This window comes from Prenolepis imparis, unplaced genomic scaffold (genome assembly GCF_030444845.1).
Source record: "Prenolepis imparis isolate NDT839.2.m4 unplaced genomic scaffold, iyPreImpa1.0 SCAF_14, whole genome shotgun sequence".
Taxonomy (NCBI): domain Eukaryota; kingdom Metazoa; phylum Arthropoda; class Insecta; order Hymenoptera; family Formicidae; genus Prenolepis; species Prenolepis imparis.
In genome coordinates, this window is record NW_028141172.1 from 654,200 (window position 1) to 668,987 (window position 14,788).

The 14,788-nt window shown below is 43.8% G+C and overlaps 1 protein-coding gene across 3 annotated transcripts in view; it reads right to left on the reverse strand.

The window, feature by feature from the left end:
- Positions 1 to 14,788, reverse strand: part of Ush (Zinc finger protein ush) — a 158,639-nt gene that overhangs the window by 3,859 nt on the left and 139,992 nt on the right. For 2 of the 3 annotated variants that reach the window (XM_083053853.1, XM_083053852.1), the window contains 6 exons: positions 4,936 to 5,189; positions 2,311 to 2,686; positions 1,561 to 2,062; positions 1,152 to 1,411; positions 543 to 945; positions 126 to 387 (listed from right to left, as the gene is read on the reverse strand). In XM_083053853.1, coding sequence (XP_082909979.1) covers positions 126 to 387; positions 543 to 945; positions 1,152 to 1,411; positions 1,561 to 2,062; positions 2,311 to 2,686; positions 4,936 to 5,189 — 2,057 coding nt within the window. Of the gene's footprint in view, positions 1 to 125; positions 388 to 542; positions 946 to 1,151; positions 1,412 to 1,560; positions 2,063 to 2,310; positions 2,687 to 4,935; positions 5,190 to 7,585; positions 7,641 to 14,788 lie in introns of those variants that run through there. The other variant, XM_083053854.1, reaches the window with a different exon arrangement.

Below are 14,788 nucleotides of genomic sequence, written 5' to 3' on the forward strand. Positions count from 1 at the left end.
ATTCTAAATTTTAGTTGTAAATTTTCTTTATGCTATCTGGCCTTTTAGACGTTTAACAAATCTTTTAGATATTCTTTTTATGTCTTCTTATTCCTTGGATTCTTTTGTGCTGTTGGACTGCCTACCTTGCACTTAGTACACCGCGTATGATGCTCCTGTGGTTCGGGCCTCTTAGGACAATAAAACGCCTGATGAGCGACCAAGTTATCCATGGAAGCGAATTTGATGCCGCACGCGGCACAGATGAGCTGAACGCAGATGGGTGGCGAGGGTGTGCCTGGGGGTGGTGGACTGTTGCTCATCGTCGTCTCCCTTGCTTGGCAGTAATGCTTCTTGTGAGCGACAAAGTTCTCGTGTCGACAGAACACGATATTGCATTCTTTGCACCTATATAAAGACCAAAACTCGGACGATGTAATCTCGTAAAGTTTCAAAAATTAAAAATTTCTCTAGTTTACGCAATTTTCTCAACAATTTTAAAGTTCAAAAACTCAAAATTTCGAAAATCCAATTAAATTTCTCGAAAGAGAAATCTCCCTCACCTGGAGACGCCCTGCTTGACGAGTACCCCAGGAACGGGAGGTGGTGGCAGCTCGGCGAGTCTCAGGGCGAGTTCCGTAGGTGCGGGTGGTGTGACAGCTACCGTTTGCGCCGGGCCGATGGATCTCGTTCTAGGACTACCGCTGCCCCTAGATCTGGGACTGCCCGGAGGTGGCGGCAAGGATGATGGCGCTGGTGACATTCTGTTTTCCTTCTCGTCCTGGTATACCGGCGATCTGCGTACACTGAGATCGAGGGGCGCCGAGGCAGACGGTGACGTGGATGTTGCCACGACCACCGAAGCCGGCGTCGAGGGTTTGTTCGCCGCCCTTAGGACGGCCGGAGGCTCTACTACCGCGTTCTGGGTCGTGGGAGTGAGGCCTCTCGTCATTGGCTGAAGGGAACCTGAAGAAGTTAAATGGACGTTACTTAAGATTATTCTTTATAAAGTGTATTGCGTGTTATCTATTATATCTAATATATTCATATTGATTTCGAGAATTATGTGTACTCTGTACATTTGTTCTTGCAATTTTTTTTATACTGCCAAACACATAATTTGAAGAAAGTTTGAAAATTATTCTTCGTACTTGAAAACGATGGATACGAACCGTTTGGCAGAAGGAAGCACGCTGTGTCAGGGGCTGGAAGTGTCGGCGCGGCGAGGACACTCGCCCCGCGGAACAACGAATATGGTACGATAAGGATGGGATTGGTGGGTAGCGCCAGGCAGGGTTGCGGAGGCGGCGAATCATCGGGACTCGAGGTGTTCGGCGGCGATGCTTTCACCGAGGATGTCGACGTCGCCGTCGGCGTTGGTACCGAGTCCTTCACCACGTGCCTAGTACTGCAATAATGTATCTTATGTGCCCTGTAACAAATCAAATTAATAATTGAACGTCTGTATTTCTATCGGAGAACCTATACATTTTTCTTTTATAAGTCTACGGATTATTCCATTTGATAGACCTCTCTTCTACAAGTTTTTTCAACCAGAATTTCTTAAACTATTTCACGCACCTGTACGTCTTCAAGGAGCTGAACCTGATGTCACAATTCCTGCAGTATCTTTCGGCCTCCTCGTTCAAAGAACCATTAGACGCGGTTGTTTGACCGCTAGAGGAGATGCTCGTCGAGGAGTTCGGATTCGCCGACACCGCCGTCGCCGATGTTGGTATCGTCGGCGGCGCCGGCGAGGTTGCGTGCATCCGCATGTGACGATTCAGGGATACTTTTTTGTCGGCGCTGTACGAGCAGTGCGGACACGCGTACGCCTTTCGCACCTCAAACTTGCCGCCGGACTTTCCGCCGCCGCCGTCATCGTCCTCGTCATTCGTCGTGTCCTCGTCCGCACGCGGTCGATGGGCGCAGTAGAAGGTGCGATGGGCCTCGAGGGTGCTCAGCGAGCTGAACCGGATACCGCATGGCAAACAGGTCAGGCCGATTGGGAGTCTCGCCGGCTCCACCGTGATCGTCTCCTTGCCATCAGTCGGCAGGACGAACAGTCGGCCCGATGCGATCGCTATGAAATTAATTTCATCACGAGATCTTATTATTTTTTATTCTCACGAATCTCAAAGGCTTGTCAGATTCTGGAAGAGCAAACTCATGAATGTTCTTCATATCTTTTCTAAAATTCGTGAAAACTTTAAATATATCTTAAAATTCGGAATTTTGAGTTTCGATCTAAAATTTTTCTGTTTTAGATGTTCCTGAATTGAAATAAAGAGGAAAAATACTAATAATCGATCCGATCGGAACTATAGTCACCGTTCTGAAGCCCGGCTGGAAGCGGCGGCGTCTGGTTCGGCGGCGACGTGTTCTCCGGCTTCACGGTAAGTGCGGCGACAGCGGCGGGTCGCAATGCGGGATCCGTCGCCAGACTAGCATTGAGTCTCAGTCTTGGTGCTGCCTCGTCGTCGAGTCTCATCCTCTTGGCCTCGGTGGCCACCGCGGTGACGGAGTCCTCCGAGTCCCTGCGACAGACGGAGTCTCGTCTCCTAATGGCAGTGGACGACGACGGCCTCGGCTGGCACTCTTCGTCCCTAACAGCCTGTTGCTCCTCGTCGACGTCCTTGGGACTCGACTCCCGTGTCCGCATGCTTCTAGACGGCGGCGCATGGCGGTCTCGTATGCTCCTAGCGACCTGTGCACATATTTATTTTTTATTAATTAAAAATTAAGTGTACATACACTAAGTAAGAGAATTTTTTCTTAGAATTTATCCTGAAAATCATGATTTTACTAAACTGCATAGTAAAATTAATCAAACATATTTTATATTTTATTGTAATAGATATTATTATTTTTATTGTGATAAATATTAATCAGATATTTCTAAAATATCTTCGATATTGAAAGTATGTTATTTTTTTATCTCTATAAAAATTGCAAAACTCTTTCAAAAAATAATCAGAAACTATGTAACTATTAAACAATTTAAATTTACTCACCTCACGGTTGCTCCCTTTGTTGCCCGATGCCTCCCCGGGCCTCCTTCTCGTACAAGTTTCGAAACACTTGCACTCGCGCTATTTTTTTTCGTTCGCGACGCGCGGCGACGCCCGGGTTTTAGCTATCGTGATTACGATATTGGTACGTGCGACGCGATCGGATTTATACGATAATTAACCACCAAAGACGCTAATTAATACACTCGTCCTTTCGCGGACCGTTGATCACGAAGAATCGAAGAAGAGCACTGGAGGTGGAGCTAGACTGGCACTGCCAGGTTCGGAACGCGCAACGACCAACGACACGTCGCGACAAGTCGTAGTGGTGGGGCATTGTAGGGCTCGCGACGCAACGTACGTCCAAGGTTCAGCGAATCACGTCGCGACTACATACCCCCACCACTACTGACACTGCCAGGTTCGGAACGCGCAACGACCAACGACACGTCCTTTCGCGGACCGTTGATCACGAAGAATCGAAGAAGAGCACTGGAGGTGGAGCTAGACTGGCACTGCCAGGTTCGGAACGCGCAACGACCAACGACACGTCGCGACAAGTCGTAGTGGTGGGGCATTGTAGAGCTCGCGACGCAACGTACGTCCAAGGTTCAGCGAATCACGTCGCGACTACATATCGCCACCACTACGATCTGGTGGGGGCATGTAGTCGCGACGTGATTGGCCGAGCTCCCACGTCGCAACCTCTACATACCCCCACCACTACGACGTGGCGCGCGTGTCGCTGCGCGTTCCGAACCTGGCAGTGCCATGCCAGTCTAGCTCCACCTCCAGTGCTCTTCTTCGGTTGTTCGTGATTAATTGTCGCGCGCTTCTTACCGGTTCGCGAAAGGACGAGTGTATTAATTAGCGTCTTTGGTGGTTAATTATCGTATAAATCCGATCGCGTCGCACGCGTGAGATTGATCTCGTCGGCCGTGAATCTCGCTCAATATTCGTCTCGCTTGCGTCCTTCGGCAACTTCAGTACGTCGCGGCCAAGTCGCCATCTTCGTTCGATACGTGCTGCTACATTCTCGTGGTATTTTCCATCGTTCGTAATCAACGGTCGCGCGCTTCTTGCTGGTCCGCGAAAAGACGAGTGTATTAATTAGCGTCTTTGGCCGTTAATTGTCGTATAAATCCGATCGCGTCGCGCGTACCGACATCGTAATCGCGATCGCACACGTGAAATTCATCTCGTCGATCGTAATGAATCGCGCTCAATGTTCGTCTCGCTGCATCCTTCGGCGACTTGAGTGCGTCGCGACCAAGTCGCTCTCTTGATCATCTTCGTTCTATAAACCCCTGCGAAAAGTGGGTCTTGGAGAAAGCGGCGACGCGAAAATGGAGCTTCGGTTTTATTCGCGCGCGAATAAGCTCTCGCGAGTCTCGCGTTTTACCGAAACGCGTCGAAGATTGTGATAGCTAAAACCCGGGCGTCGCCGCGCGTCGCGAACGAGAAAAAGTAACGCGAGTGCAAGTGCTTCGAAACTTGTACGAGAAGGAGGCCCGGGGAGGCATCGGGCAACAAAGGAGCAACCGTGAGGTGATTAAATTTATATTGTTTAATAGTTACATAGTTCCTGATTATTTTTTGAAAGAGTTTTGCAATTTTTATAGAGATAAAAAAACATACTTTCAGTATCGAAGATACGTTTTTTTATCTAAAAATTGCAGAACTCTTTCAAAAAATAATCAGCAACTATATAACTATTTAAAAGAACCTTAAAACTCTGCTCAAAACTATTAGAACTCGATGTGTAAAAAAATGTGAAGTTGGCACCCTTATTTTTTGAAACTGATTTTCGTTATCGTAATGACCGGAACTATTTCTAAAAATTATCAAGAATTCTTCCTATGGTTCTAAATAACTCAGAACTCTTAACAGAACTGTGATAGGATAACAGGGGTGCCAACTTATTCACACATCCAAATGAACGCACCTCGATATCCTCGGTAAGGCTGACCAGACGCTTCCTAGTATCCTCCGAAAGCACGCTCAGGCGCAGTCTGATATCCTCGCTAGCGGAGGAACTCGTTGAGGATGATGTAGGGTTGAGTCTTGGAGGAGGCGGTAAACTCGAGTCCTCTTCAACCACCGGTGGCGCGATTGGACTCGACACCGCGGATCCGCCACCGTCCACGCCGCTGCTCACCGACGGGGTCTTCTCCGAGTCACTCCATTCTTCATCCTCCCCTGAAATTACAAATAAGAGACACTTATCAGCACAAATAAAATAACAAGAATATTCGCAAAAATGATAGAAAAAATATTCTGAGACTTCTCGTTCCTTCAAGTGATATTTCACATTTAATTTTGAAAGAGAGAGAGAGAGAGAGAGAGAGAGAGAGAGAGAGAGAGAGAGAGAGAGAGAGAGAGAGAGAATAATGATAAAAGATAATAATATAATATAAATCGGTATATATAAAATCATTATATAATAATTTAAAAAACTTAAAATATTTTAAATTATCTTTATAATTAAAATACGGAAAATAAAATACGCGGGGACGTCAATTCTATCGAGGCAACCGTACATTTCATCGAGATCGCCAATGTCGAGCGGAAGTAGCCCGCGAGACAACCATAATCGTTGTTAGACCGATCCGGAAGGAAGTTGCGCTGATCGAGATGAGAGAAAAAGCGAAAGGAAGAGCAAAAAAGAGCGACGCGCGCGCAGACGATGCTACTCTCGGACTATCCGGATCTCTAATGGATCCTCGCTATAGAGACCTTTTGCGTATTCTACGTTCTCTTCCCTTCATCCGGCTCGGTCTATCCTCCCATTCGACACAACCACCAATTGCGCCCTTCGCATGCCGCCTCTCATCCCCTACTTCGGGGGTCTCAGCTTGCTCACGCGCAGGCTGTCTCTGAATAGTCTTCAGGATCTAAAGGCTGGTCCCGGCGAATACGCGTGCCTTTAGACTGATGGATAGATTTAATCTTAATCTAATCAATACTGAGAGTTGTGCTGTTATTGAGAGAATCAGTAGAATTATATTGACAATCGAAAAAAGAATTTGTGATAGAGAATTGAATTTAGATTTTGTATAACAAAAAATTAAGTTTCGAGGAAAGAGATGAGAAAATTAAATTAATTGAAAAGAGATTATATTCTCATAAAATAGAGACAAGATATTTGTTATACATTTGAATTAGTAAATAATAAATAATAAAAAATAGCAAATATTGCAAAAGTACAATCACTTATCGTTCTCATATATTTTTTATCAATATACGATTTATAGAAAACGCGTGAATAAATTTCGAGATTGTATACAGTTGTTGAAAACGATCGATTTTTAAAGGATCTTTAGAATTTTTCATGCAATTCTTTAGACATCTTTTTCTCGATAGATCGTCAAGGACCTCTAGAAGAGATCTGACGACCCAGGTGGCGAGAGATTGAGACTCGAGAATTACCCGGATGCTTTAATTGCCTCCTCGGGCAAGGAAGAGCGACAGAAGAGAGAAGGCGGGGGGGGAGGAGGAAGGGAGACGCGAGGGAGGACTTGAAGGAAGATGCCTGGGTAGATTAGGTAAAGGGTTGCAACGAGCTCGCTGGGCTATCCAGCACTCGCATCTACACTCCGGGTCGTGTTCCTTCCTCTCTCTGGCTTCTCTGTAAATAAGCGGTCATCGATGGATCGACTGTGGCGTGGCGTGGCGTGGCAGCGCACACAGCCTCCCTTTTTCCCTCCAGTTTATTTCCGTCTCTCTCTCTCTCTTTCTCTCGAGACGGGACTGATCGCGGGCCTTAATTGTGCAGCCATGCATACGTTCGCTAGCGACGACGACGTCTGCAAGTTCATCCGCGACCCTCGTCCGCTCCTTCTTCGTGATCTCAGATGTACGATTGGAGAAGAGGTGGAGGCCGCGTGGATAGATCTCTCTATCTCACTATTGAAGAGAGAATATAAGAAAGAAAGAGAGAGAGAGATGTATGTATGATAGAGGTTGTAGATAAAGCTCCCTTATCTCACGGTTAGTTTCTTTCCCCGGGGTTCTATTATCGAACGAGAGATTATTTTCGAGATGAGATCTCCAAACATGGATTGGCTCGCGATCGGCCCGGAGATCTGGGGATCCGTGCGATAATCCGAGAACACAATGGCTGGAGGATTCGAAGCGAGAAGTAGCCAGAATATTTCAAGGTCCAAAGAATTTGTTTCGCATTGAAAGATTCGCAACCAAGTGCTAAGAGATTTTAATGTTCACAGTTTCAAATTTCTATAAACTTCGAAGAAACAAAAATCATGAATATTTCACTGAGAATGTATCAAAGGAAAATTCTTAATTTCATAATTAGAAACAAGGTACCATATTTTTAATTAAAATTCAAAGAATAGAATTGATCCTAAAACTTGAAGGTCCTATTCTCTTTCCACACAACTTGATAAATTTTTCAATCCAAAAATAAAATTTCTAAAGCTTTAGCGTAAGGGATAAAAAAAAAGATTGTCACACGACGAAAATATATCTAAATTCTACGTATATTTTAATTAGAAGCTATAATTAATCTTTGATATTTTTTACTCTTTAAATTTTTCCATCGTAAACTCGGAGCATTCTTAATTGCGCATGCATACCTATACAATGCACACGTTGCCGATCGCGAGAGGGCTGCATCTAGCAGCAACCACCAGCTTACGAGCGGCCAACCAACCAACCAACCAACCCAACCACCTCCTCCATCGCGCGACGGTTGGGGTGCAATATATCTCGAAAAGGTGGCGGCGGAGGAGAGAACGGAGGGAGGCACAACACGGCCTCCATTAACATATCCGCGGCCTGATAAGCCTTTCTTGGAACCGATACCGCCGCGTCCGTGTACACCTTCGGCCCCGCTTTATGCAAGAAGCGAGCAATCGCAGTCGACTCGGCGTCGCACTGAAGAACGGAGCCGGAAACTCGTACTTTCGATCCCCGTCCTCCTTCTCCTTTCACCCTGCGATACGACCCTTCTTCCGATACTCCATTCCGCTAATGAGCCTCAAATTCCGGTCGATTTATTCCGGCGCCCCGATATAATTGATGCATCACGCAACGATAAGTTCATAATTATGTTCCTTCCTTCTTGGATCCCTTGATATTTTTCAATATTTTATATTCCAAATTTTGAATTAAGAAGCTCCCGAGATCTTTTGAAATTTTTAAAGCTCTCTGCATTTTTTAAACTTTAAATCTTTAAAGTTAGATGTCCAATTCGAGAGCGCTTATTACTTTGCATCTCGTAAATCTTCTATCCTTTTGTTAATCACACTTTTGGAAAAAAATTAAAGAAATTTTTTCACTTGCGGAGAAATTATATTTATTTCTCTAATATTATAATTTCTATTAAATTATCTAACTCTTTAATGCATCAAAAGAATAGAAACGTTACAGCACTACGTATATCATTTCGAAGATCAAGATAAAACGTGGTTTGTGATGCAAAAAGATGGTGAAATTAAATTATATATATGAAGAAACAACCAGGGGGCGAATATGTTAATTTAATGTTAATTTAATGAGACAAAGATCGATAAACGATCAGAGATGCGTAGGTGAGACATACTCTTGACAAGTCGCGCGAACGCACGTGATGTCTCGGTAAATCATCGCACTTTCCGTGACCGAAAGTACGCGTGATGCAAAAAACGTCCGCTCGTTAAAGTAATAAGTAGGTATGCGGAGCATTTATTATACCGCTTATACCTTTCTTTCTCACCCCTTCAGTCGACATCGACACTTTTCTTTCCTCCTCCTCCCTCTTCCTCCTCGCAATTAAATCTTATAAAATTTCTAGACTTTCGAAACTTTTACAAACTGTCTTCCAATTAATTATCAAATGTAATTTAAAAAAAACACTTTTCGTTACTTGTAAAAAATTTATTTTTCAATCACTAAATATATAAAAATAAAATTCCACCCTAATGTGGGATATATTTTTTAATTACGTGGTGTGTGATTTCTATAATTTCAGATATACCCTTTGATCGAGGGTAGGCCACGACTTGCGCACAACAATACTCTTCAAACTAGACTAACGTATGCGAATCCTTCGGAAACGAGAAAGCAGGATTGCGGGCGGCAAGACGGTAGCAGCTTCATCGGCGCTATGCAAATAGGATCCTGATCGTGACGCGGGTAGGCAAACACGCGACGTACAGGTAACAGGCAGCAAGAGCTCGCTGAGTGAGTCTTCTACTTTCCCTTCACCCTTCCTTCCCCCTTTCTGAGCTCTTTCCCTCTGTCCCCCCATTACCGATTCGCATTACGAATCGTGGGTGCCTTTTCACGACCCGTGAGGAGATCGCGCATATACCGTTCCGTGTCCATTTGCTTTGTCTCCCTTTCCCTCTCTTCCTTCGCTCGCACCCCCCGTTCGCACCCCTTACACGCTGCATCGTGGAGATATGCTAATGTCGCTAAGGTCCCGATCGTGACAACGCGGCCGCTAAGTGAGAGCTCAACTCGCGAGAGCTTCTCCCTTGCGAGGGGAAGTTTGCGATCGACGTGTCGCCCTTCGTGGAATATCGAATCGAAGGCGCGGTGCAAAAGTCGTGGAGTTCGATTTCCAGCACTTTAATTTTGCACGACAATCGATCGTCACCAAATTAAACGGACAAAACTTGGAGAACGGAAAAAAGAGCTTTGTTATTTTGAAATTAATTTTTTTTTCAACGTAGAGAATACGTGACAGATGGAATATTTTTTAATAATTCTAATAATCTCTTAATAATCTTAATAATTCTATTATTAGTATTTTTCAAGTATACTACTTTAAGTAAAAAATCATCAAATTCAACAATTCTAGTAAAAAATATTTTATTTATAAATATTCTAATATATTATTCTATATTTTTTACTAAATTCTAATATTTTAGAATTCTGATGATTCAATATTTCAAAGATTGCAGAGAATTTTAATCAGAGTTTAAATATTTTCTCAAATTCTGCTTTTCAACCTATATGTCAAAATTTGCAACATCCGAGTTCTAGTATTCCTGACAATTTATCTTATTAAGATTCAGAATTTTCTCATTTTATATGCTTTAATAAGTATATTGTGTCGGAACATTGAGAGCCTCTGATTCGCAATCTTTCGTGAGAGCCAGATACGTAACAGCTTTATTGTGTCGTCCAATACTTTGGATCAGTACCCAAGGTAGTATCACAGTTCAACGACGGTCTTCTGGGAAGCTCGGATCGCGTCGTGGAGCGCATTATTCATGCGGAGCGAGCCTCCATCGTCGCCACCTCCGCCTTCGTACTTTGCGTTTACGCCTCCTCCACCTTCTCCTTCGTAAGGACAACGATCATAGTAATTATCTTAAAGGACGACGATAAGCCTGATATTTGGCGTTGATAAAACGCCGACGTTCCGACTTTCGACCGTTACCACTTAATCACGATTAGCTCTCGTTGCGAAAAGCTGTAATAAGTGCCGCGATTCGCGATGAGCGGCTATAGTGTGTCGGTAATTGTTATTAACCTTTAATAATAAAAGTATCAAAGAGCGATTGCCTCTTTCTCTCTCTCTCTCTCTCTCTCTCTCTCTCTCTCTCTCTCTCTCTCTCTAGCTTTTTCTTCTTTCTCTCTTTTGATGCCTGGTACGCGATTAGAATATCGGGATAATTGTAGTTTTGGTAAAATGTCAACCTCAATTGTGATGCGTATTAGAATTGAGAGAACTTAAATAATTAAAATGCAAACGATTATAATTAAGATAAAGTTGGTTGATTATGATAAAACGATTCAATTAAGATCTAAAGAGATTATTGTTCACATATTAAAATTTTTAATTTCAAGGGAGAATTTTTTTGTTTTCTCTTTTTTAATTTATATTAATTATATTAATATTAATATGCTTTTTTTTCTTTTAAAACAAACTATCATCTCTTAATCTATTGTAATATCAAAGATTTTCATATACAGTTTCCACAAACGTTATCGACATGCTAATCATACGACCGTATTGATGCAACTGTATCGAGCTCACACAGAGATGTTTTCTTTATCCGAAATTACCCGATATTAACCAGTCTGTTGATCGAAATACTTCTCCCCTCTCTTCGACACTATCTTTTCTATCTCACTAATTTGTTTGGCGATCATGAACAGCTTTCGTTCGAACATCTTCCCTCTTCTTCCCGTCCCTCGCCCCTCTTTCTCTCTCTGGTCTAATCTCTTTTTATTTTTTCTTCCCCTCGAATTGGTCTTTTATATCAACTGGTCGGCCTAATCTCCTGCCACTCGATCGCAGAGTAGCGATTAGACTCGCCTAGGATTAAAATCCGAAGATTCCCTCCCTCCCCTTCTTACCAATTCCAAGAGTATCGCTCAGACCGCTTCAGGAATGTGATTTCACTTAAGAGTCAGTTTTATTATCAGTTAATTTTTCTCCACATCATATACGATATTTTTTTTTAATCCTTTGAATTTTTAGATCCGTGAGATTAATTCTTCGAATCCTGAATGTTAAATTATTGTATTCTTTTTACATTTTAAACCCGAGCATCTATACTTCGGAGATGCTAAGAGCTCTCAGAATGAAAAAAGAAATAAAAAAATTCGAGGATTAAAACTTCAAAAAGACGAAATAAAATTAAGAAGATACATAAAATTATCTCCGGTCGTGCTATCTAAATAAAATCATCGAGGGAATCAAAGTATTCGAATTTGTGTGTCGTTATCGTGCACACGTTGCTCATTTATTTCCGCGCGATCGCACTCGAAAGAGCGCTCTGGGCAGGAGCAGAGAGAGAAAGAGAAAGAAAGATAGATCTTTGATCGGCGCCGAGACGCAGCTGTTTCGTTTATCTCGCGACAGGAACAGGATCCGGCGCGGGTCGTTTCGCCCGCGAACAGGACCTTCGAGAGACGTTATCGTCACGCGCCATCTGTCACCGTCCTCGGTTTCCTCCGCTACGCTGCGGGCCGGCGATTTTTTTCTGTTCCGCGTTAAAACCTCCGGTAACGAGGGGAAGAAGAGAGGAGAAGGTCGATTGTCGATAGGGGTGGCGAGGAGTAACGTCGCTGGCGCGATTTCACAAATTGGAAGCGGCGGAGCACCGACGGTTTATAAGCGCTTCCTTTTCTTTTGTTTCTCGCTTGTAATCCCGAATGGATAAAAGATGCCTTTCGAGGAACGCTTCTTTGAAAAATAAATTTCAAAGAAGTGTAATCTAGCGTCAAATTGCATAATCATATCAAATGAAAAGAAAATAGTATATATATTTTATGTCTCTTCCCTGAAAAATTAAAACTCTCATTCCTCCGCATTTGTCAAGGATATAGATATTTTAAAAAATTAATTGGAGTAATAAAATAATTAATCTAATCATAAACTAAATAAATAACTAGATCATACTTAGAATAATAAATGTAGAAAAATGATTTACGAAGATCTTTAGATCATATCGGGGATATTGAAGATTAAGAGAAGAGAGAACCAAATAAATGGAATTAAATAAACAGTAATAGACGAATCAACAGTTATCACATTTAAAATGTTTAATAAATAAATAAATAGGATAAAGTAATTATGGACGCGTTAATCTGACGCGTGAAAGCCACCTGACTGATCTCTCTCTTTCCGGTTTTTCGGAGAGTCGATCGGGCTGTCGCTTCCCCTATGTCTATCCGGCGTGTCATCCCTCACGAAATTTCGAAAGTGTCGATCCATCGAAAACGAGAACGGGAACGAACGAAGGGCCGAAAGGTAACGAGACCGGGAGATCGACCGGATCAGATAAGGCCGGGCAGGACCGGCCGGTCCAGATCTCACGAGATAGGAGAATTTAATAACCTGCTACGCGGCAAGGGCGGGAGGGAAGGAGGATGAAGCAGGAGAGGGAACGTGTGGGAAGGGGGGTGGCAATAATATCGAGGAGATATCGATCTTTAATTAGGTACGCAGCGCACGGGAATGCGAGATTAGATCTAAGCTAGACGAGAGGCGAGTTCTCTGGCCTCTTTCCTCCCTCCCCCCCAATTTATCCTCCCCCTCTCAGCCTATCCAACGATGGATCCAGGGAGAGGGGGGAGGGAGAGAAGACTTGATCCAGATCCACTTTCGGTCGCTATTCAAATTGCCTGTGGAAGAATAAAGGGACACATGATGCTATCAGAGGCAGTTGCCTCTCGCTCTCTCGAATATTCCGTAAGACTAATTGAAAATTTGAAGGACGCCGATCTCAGCGTCTAGATATCGCCTACGTTTTAATGGTTCACGTGGGTGGGTGGTTGGCTGATAGAATTGTCTTGTCGGGACGCGTTTATCCGAGATTGGCCTCGAGATACTCGAGCGAGAGTCTCGAGGAAGCTGCGCGAAAATCGCGACGACTTCGGAGATGATGAAGCGAGAACGTATCGCGAAGACAAATTATCGCGGTTTCGATTATTACATTGAAATCAAGTGGAGCATTTTGGAGGGAGATACAGCTCTCTCTGTCGAGATTAATCTAAAATTATTTCATCGCGAAACAGCAGTCGAATGTTTCCTTAAATACTAATTAAAGTGGACACGGAATTACATGGAATTTTTAATTGTAAAAACTGATTTTTTACTGTAAAACCATCCCAAGTATACAATCATTGCACTTCGATCGCTCTTGACTTCACCTTACTTTAAGTCTTGCTTTATTTTAATGATTCGCGATACTTTTATTATCACCCGGCAGAAATCGCGAAGGTGTGCAAAAAAAATGATGTTTGCAGCACGAGCGCGTGCACACGCACGCACGCACTTTAAATATGCAGAGGCGGGATATGGTTTATGCGTGTCGTCGATTAAACTCGGAGATGGGACAGTCATTAAGAAGTAGCGACATCGAGGTCCCGAGGAGACACATTCGCCGATAAACTGCAATTCCATACTTTATGTCTCAACTTTGTTTCATGTTAATTAATTTAACATATATATATCGCTATATATATCGCATATCATCTCGCTCGTTTATTACATCATATTCGCGCGAGCGCGAGTATGCTTCTTAATTATAATAGTGTTAAAATTAGAAGAAGTCAGATTTTCGCAAAATATCGTCCCGAGGATCGCAAATATTCAACGGTACCAACGATAGTCTCTGATGCGGCGTGGGTCATTAATGCGAAAACAGTCAACGTCGAATGGCGAACGATCTCAGGCAGGCCGATAGGACGAAGAGGTAGTCGATGGCGAGCGACGCGATAGGGTGATGTCCAGCGGGAGAGAAAGGGAGGGAAAAGGAGGGAAAGGACGAGGTGGTGCTCGCACCGTCCATTGATAATTATTCATTCAGGCGAGTCGCGCGGCGCGGCCAGATATCGATCTTAAAACGTCGAGCACGGAGAGGAGAGGCACAGAGAGGCGAGAGAGAAGTGTGTCCCGTCCCGAGAGATACGAAATCTCGGGTGTCGTTTCGCCGTTCGTCGTCGTCCCTCAGCTACTCCGAGCCGAGAGCTGGATGGCGGGGTGGAAGAGGGGGAGGCTTAATGTATGCACGTCGGGAGCTCCCGCCGAGCGATAATTGCCCGATGTGGGCTCGTTCCCTCCTCGTGGCAACGAGCATTGGTCACGTCTCAATGTTTAAGCGACGTTCACAGGGCGCGAAACCAAGAGACCGGAAATCCGCCGTTGATCCGCGACGGTCCCCCTCGAACATCTTGTTGATCCCCTCCTCCCTCCCCCCGTTCGGCGGACCGTAAAGATACGAGAGGCTTTGGACGAGGTGAGTGTAGTCTTTTAGTCTTAATTAAAATCGTTTGTGTGTTATTACATACCACTATATTCTCGTCCGTGTTATTTATATGGACGAAGAAATGGA